At 40.9% G+C, this 23069-nt stretch overlaps 1 protein-coding gene across 1 annotated transcript; it reads right to left on the reverse strand.

The window, feature by feature from the left end:
* Positions 1-5995: 5995 nt before the first annotated feature.
* TNFRSF11B (TNF receptor superfamily member 11b) lies at positions 5996-23069 on the reverse strand. The gene is made up of 5 exons (XM_074145539.1): positions 22775-23069; positions 12596-12965; positions 8796-8990; positions 8237-8461; positions 5996-7114 (listed from the first exon to the last, which is right to left on the reverse strand). Exons 1-5 carry the CDS (start codon positions 22802-22804, stop codon positions 6726-6728), a joined length of 1209 nt encoding a protein of 402 aa, XP_074001640.1. The 5' UTR covers positions 22805-23069; the 3' UTR covers positions 5996-6725.

Here is a 23069-nt window from a genome sequence, read left to right on the forward strand (position 1 = left end):
ATGTTAGGGAATTATTAATAAAAATTGAATATGTGGGGTAGTTTCAGGTTTCCTGTCATATTAGGGTTACAAAATTAGCTACAGAATCAACTGTTTACTCTGGCTGATAACTGAATCCACCCCTCCTTGAGTGAAAGGTATCTTTTCTGCTTCTGAAGAACCACTGGCTGCTGGGTTTTCTGGGATAAGATTTCTGCTTCATGTGTTTTTCTTATTCCATTGGCTTCTGAGGAATCACCCTGATATGTGCAGACACAAACCATGGGGGAACCAAGTCCACAGCCTCTGGCTGCAGCTGGGGGGTGAGCAATGCTGTCCTGGAGATGCACACGTTGCCCTATGCACCCACAGCCCTGGTACTGGTTCGTTCGGTGCCCACCAGCCCCATGGCTCCAGTCTTACTTGGGCTGCAGGGGTAGAACACTGTGTCCTCACCATGGGGTCACCAGCCACAGCCCTCCATCCTCCTTCTTGGAGGCTGAGCCACTGCACAAGCAGAACATGCCCCAGTGGTGGGTCATGTGGGGTGGGACATCTTGTAGCCTGCAGATGTGTCTGTTTTCCTCAGCGCCTGGGGACGAGGAGAGAGGGTCCTGGCCATCACTTTCTGTCCCAGCAGGAGCTTCTTTCTATGCCTGTTTAATACAAATGCAGCCTCTGCCCACATTTTTTTCTATTCCTGTTTAATGCAAATGCAGTCCCTGCCTGCCCATTTCACTATGCCTGTTTAATAGGCACTCGGCCGCTGACATGGCCCCATTCCAGGTTGGAGTCTGGAGGCTGGTGCATCCTGTCCTGTCTCCACGCTGATTCAGTGCCTCTTCCCAGCAGCCGGTGTGTAGGAGCCCCTGAGGCTGGGGAGGAGGGAGTCCACCCCTGCTGCCGCCTCCCTGGCTGTGCGCACTGTTGGGCAAGGAGAGGTGGGGACCAGCAGCTCCAGGCGTGGCAGGAAAGTGAAGCAATTGTCTGCATCCAAAGGGATGACTTGGGTGCATCATACCATGAAGGAGAGCCAGGCTATGAGACCATGTTTCACAGAGACATCTAAGCCAGTTATGGGGTAGGGAGGGTGGGATCCAGTTTCAGCACACAAGCCTTTGCCGCAATTTCCTTGGTGGGGCTGAACATCCTTGTGCTGAGTTTCAGGTGTCCAAGCCCTTGCAGGGTACATAGAAGCTTGGGAGCATCACTGGGTCACTGCTGTGGTGCTGCCATCACTTGCCTGTAAGCATCCTCTCTCAACACAAAATCACCCAAATATTGCTATGGGGTCTTGCTCATTAGCTGTGAAAGAAATCTCTTCCTTTCAAAAAAGAGAGATTTAATTTCTGAGTACTTGGTTTTGGTGATTATTTCAAGAGACAAAGTCTGATTTTGAGGCACAAAGTGTAGTTTTCCTGCATCATTCTTCTGACTTCTTGAGGTTTCTGCATGTCAGTCTTCTTAGACTTTCAAAACACGTCTCAACACCAGTAACTACCCATTCCTTGTAAGGGTAGTTGAGCTGGCTCCCAACCCACGCGGCATAAAACCAAGCTGCTCTTCTCTACCTCCGGCAGACGGGAATAGCCCGGTTTCCCGCTGGCTTCACCGGCCTGCCAGCCACTCTCAGCTTATTTTGCTGCAATCCAAAAAACACACCCTCCTTCAAGCATTGACACATCTCCTGAGCGTGGACACCCTTCCCGAAAACAAGGGTCTATGTTCGCCTTCCCTAACTCCGGCCAAGGGAGGCTCCTGCAACCCTTCTGGTATTTAGGCACCTTGATCTTTGATGACTCTCCCCTTCAAAGAACATAAGGACCTGATCCATCTCTTACCGACACTGAGTTTCCATTGCATTGCTAGTAGGACTAATCATCCTTTAGGATGTATCATTTCACTCATCTTAAATGCCATAAGGAAGAGCTGAAGCACAATACCAACACCCCACCGTCAATACTATCAACAGACAGAAATCTTGTTTTGTGTGCTGACAAAGTTCTGCACATCCAGAATGATATACGTCCTAGTTGCCAGAAAGTTTATTTATTTATTTAAAAGTGGTTGTAGACTTTCATTCATAGATAAAGAAAAAAAAAGGAGAAAAATATTCTCCAGAAAGTTCTGTCTTCACCGTTATTGAACCACGCCCTGTCCTCTTCATATAAGAAATATTGCCAAAGCCACAATCTTTCATCATGTGGTTCCTTTTAAATAACCTCCTAGGTACTAAAGGTCAGGATGATTTTAAAAAAATAACCTGGTAGTATGAAAGAACTTTTTTTAAATGCAAAAAGACAAACAGAGGAATCCTACGCAAACTTACCATAAATACAAGGAATGAGGATGATGATGAGTGGAATAAACTACGTTCACATTGCGCTCACCTGCTTTACTTTGTCTCGAGTTTCGTTCAGTTCAAAACTCTAGCACAAAAATAGAATTACTCAATTAATTGCAATTCTGAGTCCACTCTTACAGCCAGCCCTTTCCCATAGATTTGTCCTTCGACTCCACAGGGAGTAGTCACAAAACGACTGCAGCCTTAGCTTTGTAGATATTTTTATCCACCCTCACTACTGAGCTTATTGCCAATATTGGTTCTACCATCTATTTAAGGTGAAGGAAGAAAAATGAAAAACTTTCTCTTTTTTTTTCAGTTATTTTTGTCCTTTTTTTTTTTTTTTTTTTTGCTTCTCCACATTACTTCAACAAAGAAATATTTTGGGGGGTGGGTATTTCCTATATTTGACAGTTGTCCAAAATTGAATCGTTCCTGATAGTCTGCAGAAATTGCTGGTTCTTTTTTCTATAAATATTTACTTATTTCTGAACCACAGTTTTGAATTACTTCAAGGCAGAAAATCCGGGCACTTGGAAGGCGATTCACAAGCAAACCAGACACCTCTGCCTCGGAGGTGGCGATGTTGACCCGTACAACACCAGGGATGGGCATGACAGGTGTCTGAGGGCAATGAAGGGTTTGGTTGAATTGAGTTCCTCACCACAGCCTGTCCAAGCCCCCGGTACAAGTTGTATTCATGGTGTACAGAGTGTGAGAGTGTGAGTGTGTGCAAGTGTGAATGTGGTGGTCAGTTACAGACGTGTGTACTCCTAACCAATTCTTTTAACCTTCATTATCCAGCTCTCTAAACATTTAAAAAGCTATATAATACCAGGTTTTATTTCAAAATGTTCAGTCTACAGCAGACTATATTATTGATTGGTAATTTTATACGAGAGCATCCATGAGTCACAGTCAGGAACCAGGCATCTATTGTGCTTGGTGATGTGCATAGCATAAAGAAAGATGATTAAAGAGCTTAATATCTACTTCTTCTTTAATTTCCCTCCTACTCCAAAACATCATGTATTTTCTGGGACCTGAGAGAGTTCCTCCCTGGAGGACAAGTGCGTATGAAAAAAGATCTGAAAAACAGCACTGTAGAAGATTTTGAAACTGTAAGGTTCTGCTTTAAACCCATGGTATTTTTTGGTGGCTGAGGGTTGTTTCCACTCTTTGAGAGCATGGTTGGGCAGACAACAGCTGAAGAGCCTGCCTTAAAGCCAATCTCACCACTTCCCTCAAATATTCCTGAAACTGCCTTTCCTTTTTCTCAGCAGAGGGGAAGCCGACGCAGCGGGACAACCCCTGCCCCTGCCCGGGGCAGCCGAGGCTGCAGAGGCAAAGGAGGCAGCACACTCTCCCTGTTCCTCTCCTCCTTTCCACCCCAAGGCAAGGGCAGCTTCACCGCTAGCCAGGGGCTGGCAAAATGGTTGCCTTCCCCTGATTCTGGTCCACAGCCAGGCTGGGAGGAAGGCAGGGACCAATACCCTGGCAGGTCAGGGTCCCTTCAGCACAGCATCCCTCTTCCTGTCACCCCCAAGGCCCAGCTCTGGCTGGTTGTCCCCAGCCCTTGTGCCTCCCTCCGTCCCTCCCACAGCAGCATTTCCTCTGTGCCTCGGACACGGGTACCCCTCTCCCACCGCACAACTCCTCTTTCCTCCTGCAGTCTTCCCTGAAAAACAAACCTCCACCCCCAAACCCACATTTTTTCCAAGCAACCCTCCCACTTTCTGTTTGCCTCACCCTCTCCCTCATTATCCCGGGTCTCGCTTTTGTTTGTCTTGGCTATTTTGGGCTGGAGGCTCTTTGGGGAAGGGAATACGGTTTAAGCGCCGCCTGCTCAGGATGTGAAGTGTTCGATTCCTTCCAGCTGAGCAAAGCTGAACTGATAAATGAGGCATAAACTGGCTGAGAAGTGTCTACCTGAGTGTGAGCACTTGGTTAGCTGCATCAGCTTTAAAAGGTATAATTCATTGAACAGGTGTAACTTTATGTTTAGGAAAAAAGAAGTATTCCTATTTTAAAAGGCACAGGTAACAGTTTAATGCTAAAGTTTCAGAGGAAATCCAGTCAAGGCTATACTCTACTGTAGTGAAGTACAGCATATTCATACAGTGGCCATAGCATAAACTGTACTCTGTGGATCTGAGCACCTTCTTCAGTATTATCATTCATGAAGGACTGCATTCACAGTGTTGCTTGCAATAAGGCTTATATAATTATTTGGAATATGGAAGCCTAAATGTATAAATTAAAAAGCAGTGTCATGTACTAAGAAGCAACTGTGCTTTTCCCTAGCCCGTAGTTCTGTTGAAGTGATTCCACCGATACATATTTTAACTATATTACTACTTGATACTGTAACCGTGCTACCAATTGCTAAATTGTTGTATTAAATGGAGCTAATGTAGAAAGGATTAGGATGGAAATGTTTATAAGACGTGTGTGGGATTCCTCTTCCTTTCGCTGCCTGTAAAATGATTATTCTCATTTTAATACCTCCAACACCCCAAACCTCCACACCTGGCAGAATCATGGAAACATCTGGTCTCTATTTTGCAGATTTGAGACTCTGTTGTTATCATCTTTTAAGCCTTTTAATTATATGTAAACCCAGTTTCTGTTGTAAAAGTATTTAAATTACTTCAAATTAATCAACACAAAACTAGGAATTTTTTGTGTGTGTTCAGCTCCATTTCTCAGCTACTTTGATAAATGAGATGCTAATATATAGGATGTGAAATATTAAAGGGAGTTCATTCCTTTTGATACAAAAGGTGATGTGAGAATTCAGTGAAAAATAAAACCCAAGTATTTTAAAGCAGTACGTCCCATTTGTACTCTCTGTAAGGAGAGCACTTCTGATGAGCACCTATCATATATATCAGGAATCTTTTTCTCATTCTTTACTTAAGATCCTCTCATCTGTAACAGAGGAGTATTTGTCATACAAGGCTAAATGCTGCTGGCTTTTCCATCCTTTACACAAGGGAAAAGAATACATTGAATACTCCAGCTCTGTTCACGTGATTTAAACAAAAAGCAAGAGCACAGTGTCTCTCTGCAGCCACTGAAGCTTTTGGTGTGCAGTGAATGATCACTGGTCCTTAAAATTATGTGAGCTTCTGATAACAACACTCATACACTCTCTGTTCCCTTTTTTTGGGGCCCATGGCTTTGCAGGTGCCTCATTCTGCAGCTGAGGGCAATGGATTTTTATTTTTTTTTTATGTGACCTCTCTGTGCTCCCTTCCTTTAAACACAGTGGCAATATGTGAGGCTTTCCAAGTCCGGCCGGACCCTGCATCATCTTTTCTCCATGAAATTACAAGCTGTGGTTAGGGCAAAGGTTGTGAGCTCTCCAAGAATGACACTGGGCCAAGAGTGATGCTGGGCCAAGTGTGTCTATGGAGCTATAATCAGTTGTATCACAACCGCCTGGGCCCCCTGAACTAGAACCTTTAATACTTTTTACCTTCTTTTACACCTGTGCAGTGACAATGAAAACCCCGTGCTGGTCAATGTTTATTTGGCTCACATATTAACTCCTAGACCAGACAGGGAGTAGCAGAGAAGCCAAGCCCAAGATAAGGACTGAAATCCACATGGTCTGCCTTTGTTATTAGTTCCTGCTTCAGAGTCAAGAGTAGAACAACAGTCAAAAAGTAAACTGAAAAATTTAATTGTTTTATAAAATAAGATTATGAAATTCTATGTAAAAATCCAGCTTCTTAAATATGGTACATTCACTTCCTCACAGAATATTTAAATATTCAGGTCACTTATGCTATATTTCCACCATATTTGAATTAAAATCATTGGATAAATTAAAACATCCCTACCAAAAGATACCACAACTTATACAAATAAAACTAAGCAATAATATTTTTTTAAATACAAAATGTAAAGAAATTAATAACTCTTAGAGCATGCTACAAAATTTTGCCAGAAAAATATATGGGATCATTTTTGTTTAACTAGAAAATATACAGTGTGCTTTTCATTTCTCTTCCTAAAATTGTCTCATACAATTTCCATTTAACTTAATAAATATGTACAACAAAAATGTTTATAACTCGAAGAATATAAATAGCAAATACTGTAGTAGAGCCTGGTCCGGCATTCTTTTCTCATCCAGTGACTATAGTGGGGCTTTTCAACTCTGAATGTGCAAAAATGCAGAATCAGGCTCTTAGTGTTATCAACAGGTTAATAGCTTTTACAAAAGTGATTTTATTAAAAAAACTTCCAAAAACACTGCAAAAGACTTAGAGCTATTCCAGTCAGGCATTTCTATAAATAGTAAGACATAATGTAGGAAAACAACGTTCCAGTTTAATTACTGCTGGCAGTAATTAGGGAAAAATAGTCAGTGGAGAACGAAAAACATCTTGAATTAGACACATCTTACTTTCACTGATTTAACTTGGTTCCTTACCATTTCTAAAAGGAGTTTCTGGTGTAATCTATACATTGTAAATCTGTGAAGAAACTTAATCACCTTCTTCAGACTTTGGATAGTTGGTTTTGGAAAGTGGTATGTTTTCAAGTGCTTCAGTCCATACGTTAAACCTTTAATGGTGTCTTGGTCACCATTCTTTATTCTCCACAGACTGAGAAGCTTCAGAACTTGCTCTGTAGATCGACATAGCTTCATTGTGTGCTCGATATCTTCTTTTCCCACTTTCTTGCCTGGTAAGCTTGCCATTAGCGTATTGAGATGTTCATAGGTGAGATTCGGGTGGCCAATGTGTCTTAAGACACTATTTTCGCAGAGATCGATATCTATAGGAAGCGAAAAGACAAGAGAGATAAGTACAATGCATTACAACGTTAGCGTGGCCTGCAAAAAACACGTCCACATTTCAAGGTGAATATTCTTTCCTTTTTTACGTTATTTCAAGTAATTCTCTCAGAAATGTTTTTTTCTAGGCTGATGAAAACCACTTAAGAATTTAATTAACTTTGCAAATGCAAACAACCCCAAATTATGAACAAAGTTAGTAGCAAGTATTTATTGCTATATACTTGTTTCATCTCTCTTGTAAAATGCTATGTGATGAGAATCCTAATACTTGTTTCTCTTCTTCAGAAATGTCTAGGCAAGGTTTGCTAAAATAGTCATTTTTGGTTTTGAATATTCTAGACACTTCAGAGTCTACCATAAGCATGCATATTAAAAAAGAAGTGGGAGAAAAAACAATTTCTGCAGCACCTTCAAATCTATTCCACGTGGACAAAAGGTCATTCTAATGTGGCAGTTGTTGATGGTGGCTTACATGAAAAGAGTTGGCTTGACTCTCATAAAAACCTCAGTGCTAACATTGCAGCACTATTTCACCTTTGACACTTGTCTTGGCAGATTCAGCACAAACAAAGCGGTGAATTGGCATGACAAATAGGTACCAGAAGGAAAAAAGAAGGGAAAGCCTGTCTGTGTATTCCTCACTCCCATGCGTCCCCATTCTGTGAATAGATGTCCTAGCCTGAGCTGTCAGTCTCCACTTTATAGAAAAATAAATTGCACCCTCAGTTGCAGGCATCCAGCTGCCTCTAACTTCAACAGCCACTGCTCAGATATAACAATGGGAAACACTTTCCCAACTTGATCAAAATTCTTCATATGTTGTGCAGTCTCAAAAGGGGATCTTGGCTGTGACACCATACATGCTCCCAAGGGGGCTACAAGTCTGGGAAGAATTCAGTCCTCCATGGATCAGGAGAAGCTGAATTCTCTTCCTGCTTCCCCTCAGCTTCACTGTGCTTAATGCATCGATAAATCTCAATTAGGCCCTGCAGGTCCTCCTCAGAGCATAACATATCACCAGGAGGTATTTAATCCCAAACAATTTTTAAAATGCCATTTAGAATGTTGCTTTTAATATACGTGCTATCAAAACAAGGTACCTTGAATAATCTTCTTGACCATATCCTGCTCTTTGTTTTGCTGCTTCCATAATTTCAACAGCTGGAAGGTCTGCTCTTGAGTACCGTGCCTTTGTTTAATCCTTTCGATATTTTCTGTGCTAACCTTTGTCCCAGGCAAACTGTCTGCTAGTATGTTCAACCAGTTAGGTGTGAGAAAAGTAGGAACAGCAAACCTGAAAAAAGCCTCCTCGCACAGGGTCACATCTGAAATGAGAAAGAGAAAAAGAACATGTCAATCGTCCTGATCTCTGTTAACCTGCTTGTCTCAAGAAAAAAAAGAAAAAAAAAAAGGCAAGTAGCAAGGTTGATAAGAAAAATGTTCTTAAAAAACATACTAAGTGGTCTTTATAGCACTGTCGCTCTTTGTGCTTGAGATCCATTTGGTCTGACCTACAATAATTAAAACTCTACTACCGCCATCACCACAGCAGGCAAACGGTTACCAACCTAGATATTTTTATCATAAATGCTGATACACTGTTTTTAACTGTAATTAAAGGTATGTTTTCAGAGCACTCTTCCTTAATATGATACATACCTATTCCACATTTTTGAGGTGTTGTATCTGTATTTTCCTGACAGACATTGTCACGAACTGCATTTCCCTTCAAGGCTGTTTTGAAACCCAGTGCACTACAGTTGGTGTGCTTTAGACAGGCTGCTTTGGATGATGTTTCATTTGAGAAAAATCCTTCTGGACATCTCTTACATACAGTGTCACTCTCAGGGGTACCTGTGGAAACAGGAGAACAAAGCATTCAATTACACATAACCTCAACTTTAAAAAAATGCAACAACACAAAAATAAAAGATTATATTCCTCTCAAAATTATCATGCTTCTGCTTTTCACATTTCTGATTTACGAAGGAATCACATTTAGGAAAAAAAACCCACATTTTTAAAATCAAAAATGATACTTTAAGAGAACGATGTTCCTACTGGAATAAGAAAGTAAATAGCACGCTGACATACACTTGTTACCAACTTTATAATCAGTAATTACTGATTAAATCAGTAATTTAGTAAGGTAATTTCTTCAAATCAGTAATTACTTGAGTCTATTCAGACATTACACAATGTCTGACCTTCACCCTTTGACTATAGAAATACTCTGTAAAATAATTAAATAGCAAAAGGAACTGCCCTAAATTGTGCTCTAATACCTGCTCAGAACCTTACTCAAATGGGTTTAGTTCTATCTAAGAATATAACTCAACTAAATACCAACTAAAGAACCTCTGAAAAGTACTTTCCCTGCTCAAATATTAAATTATACAGGAAAACAAAATTTCAGTAACATTTTTGAACTTTTTTCTGGGCTTGAATAAAATATTATTAAAAGCAAGGAAAGTAGATGGTCCAATATATCAAAAATATTTAATATACATACATATGTTTTACTTGGTGTTTTAATTTTATAAGGCATAGTTTTACTTCAGAATCAAATATATGATATAACAATAGAATGACAGTGTATGTTTCTGTTGCATTGACAAAGAGGAAGAAAATAAATGCATGAAATCTGAAACAATGCAAACAGTCAAACCAGCAGTGGCAGGAAAATAACAGCACCAATAAATGCTGTATATTCACTCTTAATTAGTCATTATTCAGCCAACATTTAAGCAAGCGCCGAAAGTCTAATAGCTAATGTTTCATTATTGAACGTAAACTTAAGCACATGCTCAAAATTCTTTGGAAAAAATTGGAAATTATATTTGAATAAGAAAATGCCTCCATCTAGTGTATTTTGGAAGTATTTACATGTGGATGATTATTTTAATGCTAGCTTTTAAGTAAATTTTATTTATTTGGGGCATTTCCTTAGAGAAAAAGAGTATGAATCTCCAGTTTTCAACCAGCCGTGAAATAAAGTATAATACTTGCATACACCCAGCCTAGCACTTCTTTCATCAGACATCACATGGAAACAAAGGAGAATTTTTCAGTTGTGCCTCTGAAAATCACAGACCCTGTACACTGCCAGACCCTCGAAATCCTCCCCCCTCTGCAGCCAGTGCCCAACCCACAGCAGCAGCCTCTGCCCTTGCATTTTCTTGCACAACGTGCGCTGCTGCAGCCCTGGGCTGTATGAAACTCCAGCCTGCACCTGCGCCTGAGCAGGCAGCAATTAGCTTTGCTGAGAAGTCTGAATTTTTAGCAACTTTCCCTGCTACAGACACACCACTGTTGTGTTCTGGCAGCGAGGAGGGGGAAGAAAGGAGAGTCCCTGCAAACGGTACGTCGTTCTGCTCAGAGCTTCCTTCTATAACCTTTGCGGCACAAGAGGGGAATAAACTGGGTAATCCATCAAGTATTCTCAGGGTTGAGCATAAAGTCACCTCCCAGCTTTGCCAGCTTCTTCTTTGCTGCTTATCTGGCCACTCTTGTTCAGGGCCCTTCTGCCGCTCCCTGCAGTTCTCCTGGAATCCCCCATTCTCCCCAGGGAAATGGCAGTCACCACCGGGGAGGTGGTGCAGCCTCATCGCAGCTCTGCTTCCCCGGCACAGAGCTGCTAAAAACTCTTGACAGGTACAGGACCCACCGCGGCAGAAAGGAACAAAACCTTAATCTGCACTCACAAAAGGGAACTGCCAAAGTAAAGCGATCTGCCCAGTGTAATCACGAGTGACTGGCAGTGGGGAAATGGATTTCTAATGTTTTAAGCTTTGAATGAGACACTGGAGCTCACCATCTCCCTGTGTGGTACTGGAACCGTATTTCTCTACACTTGGGTTTTATTTCACCTGAATTTACATTGTTACAAAGTTCAAGGCTATCATATGGCAGAAACCGGGAACACAGTGTGGTCCACAATTACTAAATTCTTAGTCGACGCCTCATCTCAAAAACTCACTATTGACACAGAGGGACGCAATTATTTTTACAATGTTTTCGTTTCTTCTTTGAGGTCTGCTTGGGTTTAGCTGGTTCATTCTTATGTTCTTTTGGAAACCAACTTTCCAATAAATTACTCGATCAGACAATTTATCTTCTTCCAAAGTTTGTTTCATTTTGAAATGAGGATTCAAATTTGTCTGCCATGGTTTCACTGTGCTTGCAGGGATGCAGCAGGCTGGTTGCTCAGACAATTTATACTTCTTTGTTCATCTCCCAAACGTCTTTCTGAGAACTTTGTTTCTATCCCCATTTGACTTGCTGCTTAGGTACAGCGGAACCTCATTAACCCAAGCCCCTGGGTATAATGATTTAGGTTAATGAAGGTTTATAATATGGAAATGTGGTAGCTGCCAGTGGAAATGCTTAACAGTGGCAAGGGCATTAGAGTAATGCTTAGTTAACCAATTACTCGGGGACTAGAGAGCAGCTACAGCAGCAACATTACTCCTTACATCAAAGTTGTTCTCCAAAGAGGTGTTCATAACCCAAGAAAGGATTCCTGACCTGTCATTCACAGTAGCTCTAGATTGTACAGGCCAGCTGTAGTGTTTCTCACTGTGTATATGTAATTCCTAGGGAAGTAATTCTGCAGCCTGGAGATTGGTTGCCTATGGGTTCGTGGCTTTGATTCCCTTCCTCAGTGCTCTTCTCCGGGCAGTTATCAATCTACGCTACAATGACAGTTTACAATTCTTTCAGACTGTATTAAATATGGAAGCTAAACTGGGCCATGACACTTGCCAAATGATAAATGATGTATTTTGTTTTGAGAGAAGAACTTATTATTGGTTTAACAATGTATGTTGTCTTAAATGAAGAATACACTCCGCTGAAAAGCGCCGCTTCGCTCTGTAACCCCACCAGACCTACAGCACAATGCCAGCCTGCTTGACAAAGAAACGGTTGTTTGTTTGATAGTAGTAACAGTTTCCCTCAGAGTTCCACTTAGGATGCTGATAATTAATTATTACCACATATTGCTGTGATGCTAGAGCTATATTAATATTGTTGTAATTATACACTTGGTGTCAAACACGTAGTGCTCCTGGTGTTTGTCAAGATATACAGTTGCTTGAAACAGCAGATTTCAAAATGGAAAAACATTATTATTTATCACACACAGAAATACTACATTCCAGATAATGTTCCTTTAAAAGAGGTAATCCATCATGTTTCTCATTAGAGTGCAATTTGCTACATTTGCTACTGCCATTAAGTTATATATTACTGTAGGAGCAGGATATTCCACTGAGAAATGTTCCTTTGGCTACAGTCCAAATGATGCAGGCTAGGAACAGGTTCAATTGGCTTTACAATTTACTGTCCTGTAATTTCCTCTGGAAGAGCCTCTTTTCTAATCTTGCAACTGCCACACGAGCCGCCGACATGCGGCAGAGCTCTAATTAAACCTGTGCGTATCGACAAGCAGTACATACCTGGCTGTGCGACGCCGAACCCGGGAGGACACTCTGTGTGCTTCAAGCAGAACTCGAGCTCCAGGTACCTGCCTTCGATGCACTGGCAGAGGCGGTCCTGCGTGCTGGTGCATTCCTGCTTGACGTACTGCAGCTCCTTGCAGACGGCGCTGCAGTACTGGCACTCCTCGTTGCTGTTCCACTCCTCGGCGTAGTACTCGTCTGGGCACGGGGCACACTGCGTGGGGCTGCTGGCCGTACAGTGCTGCTTCACATAGCTCCCAGGAGGGCACTGGTCGCACAGCAGTTGGCGAGACGTCCCTGGGTCATAGTGGGGATACTTGTGGGGAGAGTCGTCCTGGATGGTCCACCTCACAGAAATATCCAAGAGCTAGCAACAGGAAAATAAAACATCGCTCGCTTGAGTTCTGGGGAGCACCATGGTCAGAAAGAAACTTACACTTTAATGAGTTTATGAGTATAATCATGTCGCCATCTTCAAAAAAATGTTTGTTTTAGAAATTTGTAAAAAATTAGCCAGCTTCCGGACTCTCCCATGTCTGTCTTAGAACGGGAAAATTTTAGGATCTTCCCAGCATAAGTACATCCTTGTTCTTCCAGAGTTGTAGATCCTGTTCTTCTTCCATTTACCCTTTTAATATCACTGGGTAATGACCTTTTACTGCCTGGCACCACGGGACCTGGCCTATTAATATCATTGGCAACATGTTTGATGAACAGCAAGGCAGGGATTATGCATGACTGTGTTTTTAAGTATCACTTTGGGTGCAAAAGAAATGGTACCTGAACTTACAAATCTGTCCAACGTATTGCACCACTACCACAGATATCTTTAAAGGTGATTCCTTACAATATTCTTTTTTACTAGCAACGAATGGCTAGAACAATATAGGTTCCTTTTTAATGCCTTCCATTTGATCTTGCACTGAAACGCAGCAGCTCTGGGGATAAAACGCGGCAGCTACATAGAGTTTGAATATGCAGCTTCAGGCAGAGGTAAAGAATGCTACAGTTTAGGAAGGGAATATTAAGGACTTAATCACATGAACTGGCAGAGGCCAGGCTAATGCTTTCCCTTTCTATCTAAAACCACAGATTTAGGGCTGCAGTGAGGACCTGGTTCAGTACTGGCACATGTCATGACCCTACACTCGCTCTGCTTTCTGCAACAGTCCGCTTTGCTGGTGCGATCTAAGGAGCTGAGGTGGCCCTGTCCTTCTGTAGAGACAACCTCCCTGTAACATCATTTTGGTCTTGTAACTTATAATTTGGTTCCATGATTCCATGAGCCTATCAAAAAACAACTCTTGGGTTTACCCCCTATGTACCGCCCTGAGGCCCAAGGGGTCTGCCTGCAGTTCACTCTCCCCACTGAGAACCCGGATCTGTCCCAGCGCTGCATGGCTGATGTGCCACTTCTCTTCTAAAACCTGTACATTTTATAAAGATGAAGTAAACTGGCTCTGACTGAAGATTTTTTTTAATGTATCCATTCAAATTGTAGATCCAGCTGACTTGTCTTTGTTGCTATTTTAGTCCCAGTCAGATAATACGGAGTTGCCAAATCAATTGCAAGAATATGTTTTCCTCTTTTCCAATGCATATGTCCCCAAAGTATAAGTGGAATTAACTCTTTTTATTCATTCAGACTCTATGTTTCTTAAAGAGGTGTTGTCTTGAGGGAGTGTAGCGATAGGAAGAGGGGTAACGGTTTTAAACTGAAAGAGGGGAGATTTACATTAGACATTAGGAAGAAATTTTTTATGCTGAGGGTGGTGAGACACTGGAACAGGTTGCCCAGAGAAGTTGTGGATGCCCCATCCCTGGAAGTGTTCAAGGCCAGGCTGGATGGGGCTTTGAGCAACCTGGTCTATTGGGAGGTGTCCCTGCCCATGGCAGGGGGGTTGGAACGAGATGGTTTTTAAGGTCCCTTCCAACCCAAACCATTCTATGATTCTATCTAAGGGCCTCACTTGTGCCACAGCACAGCATTAAAGTGATAGTCTTATTAAGGTTGGAAAGGACAATTTAATTGTACATCTGCATTAGTACAAGTCACAGAGTTTGCACCAAGTAATATTGGGTACCTAAATTAGGAACTCTTACTGCTTAAGAAAATATTCTTTAGTGCATTCTCCTGTAGCCTGTCTATGAATCCACTTTTTATACAGCTATACTTAGACAGGCTGAAGAATGAAATGCAGATAGTATGGATATTCCCCAAAGCTTCTTCTAGTTACCCTTGACTAAACCCTGTAACTTGTCCAATCTGTGATTTCTAGAGGTGGAGATCCCACTTTTTCATGTAATCTCAATGCACAATCTCTTCCACTGTGAGAAATTCCTTATTACTCATTGAAGTTTGATGCACCACTTCATTTTTCTTAAATGACTGGATCTGTTTCATGCCATCTATTTAACAAGAGGGTGCAGCACATTTTTTAGTGGTGAATGGCTTTCCATCGATAAAAAATACACCCACCCTTGGTAAATCTACAGCTATTACTCTAGTAATAAGGAATTCCTGGTAATCCCATTAATTGTTGATGTGGTCAGATTTTCTCCTACAGTTTTTATTGAGTAACAGATAATACAGCATCCCAGAGTCCAAGACTTGCATGGACACACACATTCCCTTTGCAGAACTGACTGTAACATGCGGCACAGAAGCTACAAAGACAAGCATCAACCCACATTTCATGCAGACGTCTGTGGAAACCCAAGACAATACCCAGCACAGATGAAAATCTGACACCGTGAAAATGATTAGGGACAGCAAGCAGAGATGCGGACAGCATGTCCTTGTGCAGAAATGCCAGTTTTCCTTCTCTGCAATCCACAACCCACAACAAACCCAAAGCTGTCACTGCAGCAGAATCTGCTTCTCTGGGTCATGCCTCTGCCCTTGGTCACACATTTTCAGGTCCCAAATGGTTAGGTGGACCATTTCAAGACTGCTCAAGTCCCCTCTGCAACATGCAGGAGTAAAAACAACAAGATTTTCTCTATTTTCCTGACTCAACAATTTATATTGGAAATCACATATGAGGCAAGTGAGAAATTTTGCTGCAGGAGATAATACAGGATTAGAAATAATTCAGGTTCAGTAATCAGTGTATGAGAGCATGGGGTTTTGTAAGGAAAAATGGAGGCACTTGCTTCTTGAAGAATGTACAGCTATGTGAAGCAAGCCAATAAAAATTGAAAATAATTCAACAGAATTTGAGAAGGATTGATTTTAAAAATTGAGCAAAACCATAGTTGGACAATACATGTTTGAGACCATGCAAAGTTTTGCCTTTGGAAGTACCAATAGCTAGGAACTATTAATGGCAACCAGAATACTATTAATCTAAATGAGCATAGTCAATAACCATAATAATAGGATTAATAAATCAGTATCACTAAAAGGACTATCAGCCTTTGCATTTGATTTTTTCTTCATGTTTTTAAAAGAAAGGCACATCATACCTGTCTTTCTTCCCTTCCTTCACAGAAACACACATTATGTAGCTGCAGTAACCCGTCCGTCCACCTACCAGTGGCTGAGCCATATGTATGCAGGATCCAACTCTTTTATTTAGTAAACAATTATGAGAAAAAGCTCTCAGTCAAACTAAAGCTATAAATGCAATCAATATCCCAGTATTTCACCAGAGCACTTTATACATCATTTTTAACATAGAGCTAGATTACCATTACTACTGCTGTTTGACTACTATGATCCTATTAGTACAGTCAGCTGTGCAACTCGTTGCCACAGGACATTGTAAACAGTTGAGTTCAAAATGCAACTGGACAAAGTGATGAAGGAAAATTCTAATAAAGGTCTATTAAAAATAAACATCACTTTTAGATCAGGAAATCCCAAACCACAAATTGCTTGAGTCTGGAGGAGTATTTTGGAAAAATATTGCTATTTTTCTGCCTTTTTCTTCCATCTCCTCTATGCACCAGTTCTCAACCCCTGCCATAGACAGCATATGGGGCTTTTTAGGGCTGTTTGTCTGGATTCATTTTTTCTTAGATCCAGTACAGCCATTAGTATGTTGTTAACTACATTTCTAGAATCCGATCTCCAATACCACACTTTTTCATAAGACTACTATAGGTCACTTAATAATACTTACAGACTAGAGCAGCAAGATTGTCTTCTATGCAGACTAAAAACACCTAGCACACAGGAGTATTCTGAATATTAATATGAAACGTGAAAATCAAAAGATATCCTTGAACCTATGTTAAGTGCCAAAGTAGAAGCAATCCATTTTTCTGAAGTTTTGCAAAAATGCAGGAAGAATGGTGGAAGGTAGTTAAGTATGATTGTTACTAGTTTTACTGCAGCAACTTGACATGAACAGGATGAAAAGACTCTTCTTGTCCCTGAGTTCCCAGAATAAGCTAGAGGGAACATCACTAAATTGTCCTTTCTACTGGTCTAAGACACACTGAATTTGTGCTTAGATTAGCAAGTTGGGTCACCTGGTACAGCAGATTTGTAGAGCAAAACAGATGGTGCCGAGCACCTGACATCCACATTATGCGTGATTCAGGGGGGTTATTTTGGACTAACTTCAGTCTGTTCTCATGGATTGAGCATGCATTAGTGCTTACGGTGCATCTGGTGTGTCTCTGGAGTCTCTCTGGATTTACTTTCATCAGTTTACTTTTGTAAATCCACTTTGTGCGCTTCAAGTCTGCTCTGAGGTGCAGACTAAAATACAGCAAATAAGGATGATCAGAAGAGGCCCTTCAAAAGCATGTTCCTGAATCACATTAAAATGCTAATTCAATGCATTCTGTGTCTTTCCTGACATTTCTCCTCCTAAGCCATGCTAGGACCAACTTGTTAGCAAATTCTCTGTCACATAAAACCTCTGATTGACCTGAATGCCCATATTTAAAGGTGGGCAACTTACTAAACACCTTAATCTCTGCTGTGAGGCATAGCACTATTTGAATACATGAAAATGCCATGATCTAGCTCTGATCAGGTAGACATAGTGCTTAGAAACATGGTTTAGTGATGGTTTTTATCAGAGTTAGGTTGATGGTTGGACTAGATGATCTTAAAGGTCCCTTCCAACCTAGACAGTTCTATGATCCTATGATCATTGGTCTTCCTCAAAGCTTCACAGAAAGCAGGATTTCTCCCTAATCCTGCTGGTACTGGCCTTTTTGCACTTGCTGGAGAAGGTGGCACATTCCGGTTTCAAAGGAGAAAGAAACAACAACTATGTCTTCAGTTTACTGGAATCAGCATGTTCACCCTTTAACCCTAAAAAAACCAAAGCTGGAGTCTCCCAGTAATACACTTGGCCAAGTTATGGATTTGTCATTCAGAAGATTGCACAGAATTCTGTTCATCCTTGTTTAGGAAAGGTTATTTCAGCCCAGAAGAGGCATCAAGAAATACTGGAAGGATATGGAGACCCTCATCTTGAAGAGGATCTTCACTTGTTCAATATCTTGGCAGTTCAAAGCAGTGCCTATAGATTCAGTACAGGTAGACGTGAACACACACAGAGAGAAGAACTTTCTCTGTTAAAGGATCATGCTGACAAACGAAAAGGGGATTCTCTCACCAGAGGAAGTTTGGGAGCAGCCTTTTACTGAGAAGCAGGTGCAAGAAACCCAAGTAGTTTAAATATAGTTCCCAACACATTTCTGAAAGCCATTTAGTTTCCTGGAAGAAGTTTCTTTCAGTTTTGAACCCTAAGCACATCCTTTATATCCCAATACCAATGGAAGCCTTGTTCATCCTGTTCATCTCAACAAACTAGCTGTTACTCTGATTCAGAGTGCACGCAATTGCAAAGGGTTTTCCTAGGGGTACTGAAATACAAAAATTAGTTTTTTTAAAAAATCCCAAATGTTTTAATGTGTTGGGTTTTTTTTCCCCTATGAATATGAAATACTATCAGTAACAAGATAATTACTAAAACAAAACAAAACCTACTATCATTAACTGCATCTACCTACCACCCCGTTGGGTGAAATTTACATCTAGTGTCATGGGCTCAGTTCTGAAAGGACTGAAAAACTCAGTCCTCGTCCATCTCCCTGGGCCAAATCCTGGGTACCTCTCAGGATGGCCATCTCCATGACAGGAGTTGGGATGAACTGTAAATACTGAAATACAAATCTAGTGTAAGTTAGTGTCACGCAAGTAAATACTGAGAATTATTCAAAAATGAGTTACCCAAGGTTAAAAAGTAATTCTTTGATTGTGTCACTCAACACATCAGGCCTAAAGCTATATTTTTCTGTGCCATCTTTATGTCAGCATACAGAAAATTGTCAATGCTAACATAAAAGGCCTGTGCAGTCCATTTATTTGAGCCCTCCTTAGAAGACGCTTTTGAAAGAGAAATAATGCGATTGTAAAATTTCATTTCAGATCTTGGGCATGAAAAAAGTACACACCCTTTTCTTTCATCTTTAATTGTAAGGCAAAGAGCCACTTGCTTTTTCTTGTTGAATTAAAATGAACTGGAAGACAAAGCACATAAAGCAAAAATCCTTCAAGCATCATCGTCTTAAATCACTGCTTTGTGAGAGAAATGAAAGTGGCTTTTCAGCATATGAAAATATTATTATATAGCTTGGGTTTGCGGTTTTGGGTTGTAGACCAAAGGAGAATGTTTAATTTGCTGAGAAAGATAAATCTGTTTCTGTTCTGCATTCCACAACTATTCTGAAGCATATTTTCCTGCGTGATAAATAATCATTCAAGGCATCTGTCAGATTGCTCCTAGTGTTTGCGTTGGGTTCAAAGTAAAACCTCACGACTCTCCTGCTTTGCTTTCTACAGAAAGTATTTGGACAAAGCTAAGGCAGGAGGCCTTCACTTGCCCTCAGCCCTTAGGCAGAATGCCTCACTGAAATCATGCACAGTCCTCAAAGAAATCTCAGTGACAAAATATAGCAGTGATCATATTGAAGAGGTCCTCCTAATCAATAGCTTGTCAAATCAAAACAGTATCTCTAGATCCAGTACATGACAGTGTGATGCTCGATCAGATCCATGGTTGTCTATTTCAAATAGCCATCATAAAATATTTGTCATCTAGATAAAAATGACTCCCATTCCCCTGGGAGATGCTCAAATCTCACTCTCCTCACCTTGCTGTTGGGGGGCCCCATGCAAACACCAAATTTAACCTCTTTGGGCTGACAGCTGAGCAGAACGGCATAATCCATGAGTTGCTGCAGGCTCTCTTGAGAGCACAGCCCAGAGGAAGCACCTTTGGGCAGACCGCAGCTGAGCATCAGGTACACAACAAAAGCTAAATCAGAGCCTTTTTTGCTGTTTTGAGTTTATCTTATAAAGCAGTTCCACCACTCCGCCAACAGCTTCAATGCAATCTGCTTGCTTTGGACATAACGAGACGTACTTTTGTACGGTCTTTGTGAAGTGGAGGCTGCTCTTTTATATTACGAATATAACTAGTGACTGTTTTGAGCAACCTCTATTCATAACTGAGGATACCAACCACTGTCTCCATTTCTCTGTCAGTGGAGCAATACGCCAACCATTCAAATGTTTTAGAGACTTTGTGATGCAGTTAGTTGCCACTCACAAAACAACTTAGGTCTCACAAAGCAATTTAGGGATCTACCATATTATTTCATTTTCAGTGGTAGGAAAATTACATTCAACTGAAGAGGAGTTTTGCATCTTATCAAAGAAGTGTTAAATTGAAAGTATTTGTTTACGTGAGCTTCATTTGCCTGGAAGCTTGTGGAAAGAAGAAAGACAAATGAGCTACTCACCAAAAGTTGTGTCTTATAACTCATATTTTGGAACATTATTCACCAGAGTGACAGCGAGATTTAGAGAGAACCCAAACCTGGGATGTTACCACCATGACTACAGTCTGTCTTTGCACTGCACAGAATTACTAACAACTGACCATCTAGCTAGAGAAACAGTATGTCCAGTATTATGTACAAACAGGTGTTTTTCTCCAGGAAGATCATCCGAGTAGCAAATCTACTAAGATGAAAGTTAAATACAGAAGGAACAAAATTAAAGTTTCTGTGAGATTTGAACAGTGGGTGTTACTTAAATTGTGACAATATCTTTTAAAAATCCTTCTGGTAACCTTGGTGTTTTATTTTTAACCAACACACATGCAGACAGACAGAAAGCAAGTCAGACAGAAAGATAACTCCTACCCTCGCGGGCTGCAAAGCCACTGCTGCCTACACACAGCAAACCCAACAGGCAGGCCAGAAAAAGAATGTCACATGCAACCAGAGATCCAAAATAGAGAAAGGTCAAGTTTAAGGGTCAAGATAGTTACGTGACAAGTAACGAGATCCAGCTCTGGGGAATTTCTTTCAATTCAGTCCGATTTCATAATGCTTGTCTGTTTGTAAGCAGTTTTAGTGTTCCAGCAAACAACATGTATATGTGTGCACCACTACAGCAGGTCCCCTTTCTGAAACCTTAGCAAAAAGGCCAAGGCTGAAAGTACATCATGTCCAAAGAACCTTTTTTAAGCTATGGTGTCTCCGAACTGGTCTTAAGGTATGTGAGCCAAACACACACAACTTTGAAATGCTGCTGTGCCTCTTACAAGTGTTCTCATAAAACAGGTACTAAAACTACTTTTCTGAGCTCTAGCACATCTGACAGTACTTAAACTTCATGATAACTTTAAATAAATTGCTTTTAAATAATAATTTAAAGAAAGAGTTGAATGATGAAGCTCTCTGGTATGTACTCCTGCCACTGACATATTTCAGCCCTGGGACTCATCTGCCAGAGGATTATGCTGAATTTCACCAAACACTATTACTTTATGGAAGAACATGAACAGGCACATTACATTTAATCAAAATCAAAATACTGATGTGATTATTTTATGACAGCCACAGATAAGAAGCCAAGCCTATAACAGGCTATTGCTGAAATTCCCAGATTAACTTCCCGTACTTTCATATAGACAAAGAAGGCACAACGTCAAATACGAGATGAAAAAGTTGTCCTGTGTTTCAATTTGCTGACCACAAGCGTGACAATTTTTGCTTCCCTTGCACCATTAATTACTTTGGGTTTGTTTCTCAAAAAGCTCTTTCAGAAAGTTGTGCAGAGAGTAATAAACACGCATTACTCATCGGATCCTGGAAATCTCATTGCATTTATAAAGAGCCTTCAAAATAAATGGATCTCAGTTCTAACGCTCTGCCACAACATTAATGCCACTGTACTCACCAAAACAACCCAGGAACAAGTTACCGTGCAGACATGCATGACAGCCTGTTTTGGATATTATTTTTTAATGTTTTTCTTTGAATGTTTTCTTCTCCAAAAGATTAATAGCCTCCAAATAGATGTTACACAGTATTTGTCTGTACACAGGTTTTAATTACTCTGACACCATACACAATTCCATACGGCTAAATGGATTAAATGACACTTTGAAAGATTTACTGCACTGCTAACATCTCTAAATTTGCATCTGGAAGTATCTTGCTAAATCACCAAGTAAACAAAAACTTATTGAAGTGAGGGCTTAGACCGAAATTAGTAACACAACTTTTTCTGTAATAGCTACTGACACAGCTACTAATTCATCACTTTCTCGCTTATGAAGCTGAATTTTCTAAGCAAGCAAAAACAAGCACCACATGCTTGTGCTTTTTTCTGGAGTTCACAGTGGTTTTCCCAGGTAGGAAAGCCAGCCCAGTATCTGAGATACTGACCAGTGCCAGTGCAGCAGAGATTAGAGGCAGGCAGAGATGGAGCTTTTGTAAATCAAAACCAAACATCCCAGCCTACAGTTTCGAAATCCATTCCTAGACACAGCACTTTGTGTCAGCCCGGTATAATGAAACCTTATAGAAGGAGAGAGATAGGAAAAAGGCAAAACAAAAGCAAATCATGTCACTACCTTAAGAATGGGATCAAAATCCCTGCTGCCTCCCTGGAGCTGGATGTGTCCATCACACTCCAATCCTCACCAGGAAAGCTCAGCATGATGAAATGAAAAGGGTTTACCAAGAAAACGGAGAGAAGGCAAAAAAAAATACCCAAAACCAAAAAAAACCAAGTGAAAACAAAACAAAACAAAACAAAACAAAACCTAAGAAAAGCTGTCTGTCTTTACAGCCTGATCTCTGAAGCTGTAATGCATCTTAAAGCCTATCTACCTCTCTGAAGGGACTTACCACAAGCGTGTAGCACAGGAACTTGTTCATTGTGGTCGGTGGAAGAAACCTCAGCGAGCTGGGAAATCAGGCAGAGAGTCAGCGCCTGCTCCAGTCTCCTAGCAGCCTGCGTACATCCCCCAACATTAAAGACACGATATATATATAGTCCCGGTGTAACAGGAAGCTTTGGCTCAGCTTTGATCACTCATTCCCTACCATGACCAAACTTTTCTCTCGCGCTCTCTCTCTCCCCCTCTTTTTTTTTTTTTTAAGGAACCTGTAAAACTTGATGACTTAATGGAACCCTTTGAGT

Source organism: Numenius arquata, chromosome 3 (assembly GCF_964106895.1).
Source record: "Numenius arquata chromosome 3, bNumArq3.hap1.1, whole genome shotgun sequence".
Lineage (NCBI taxonomy): Eukaryota > Metazoa > Chordata > Aves > Charadriiformes > Scolopacidae > Numenius > Numenius arquata.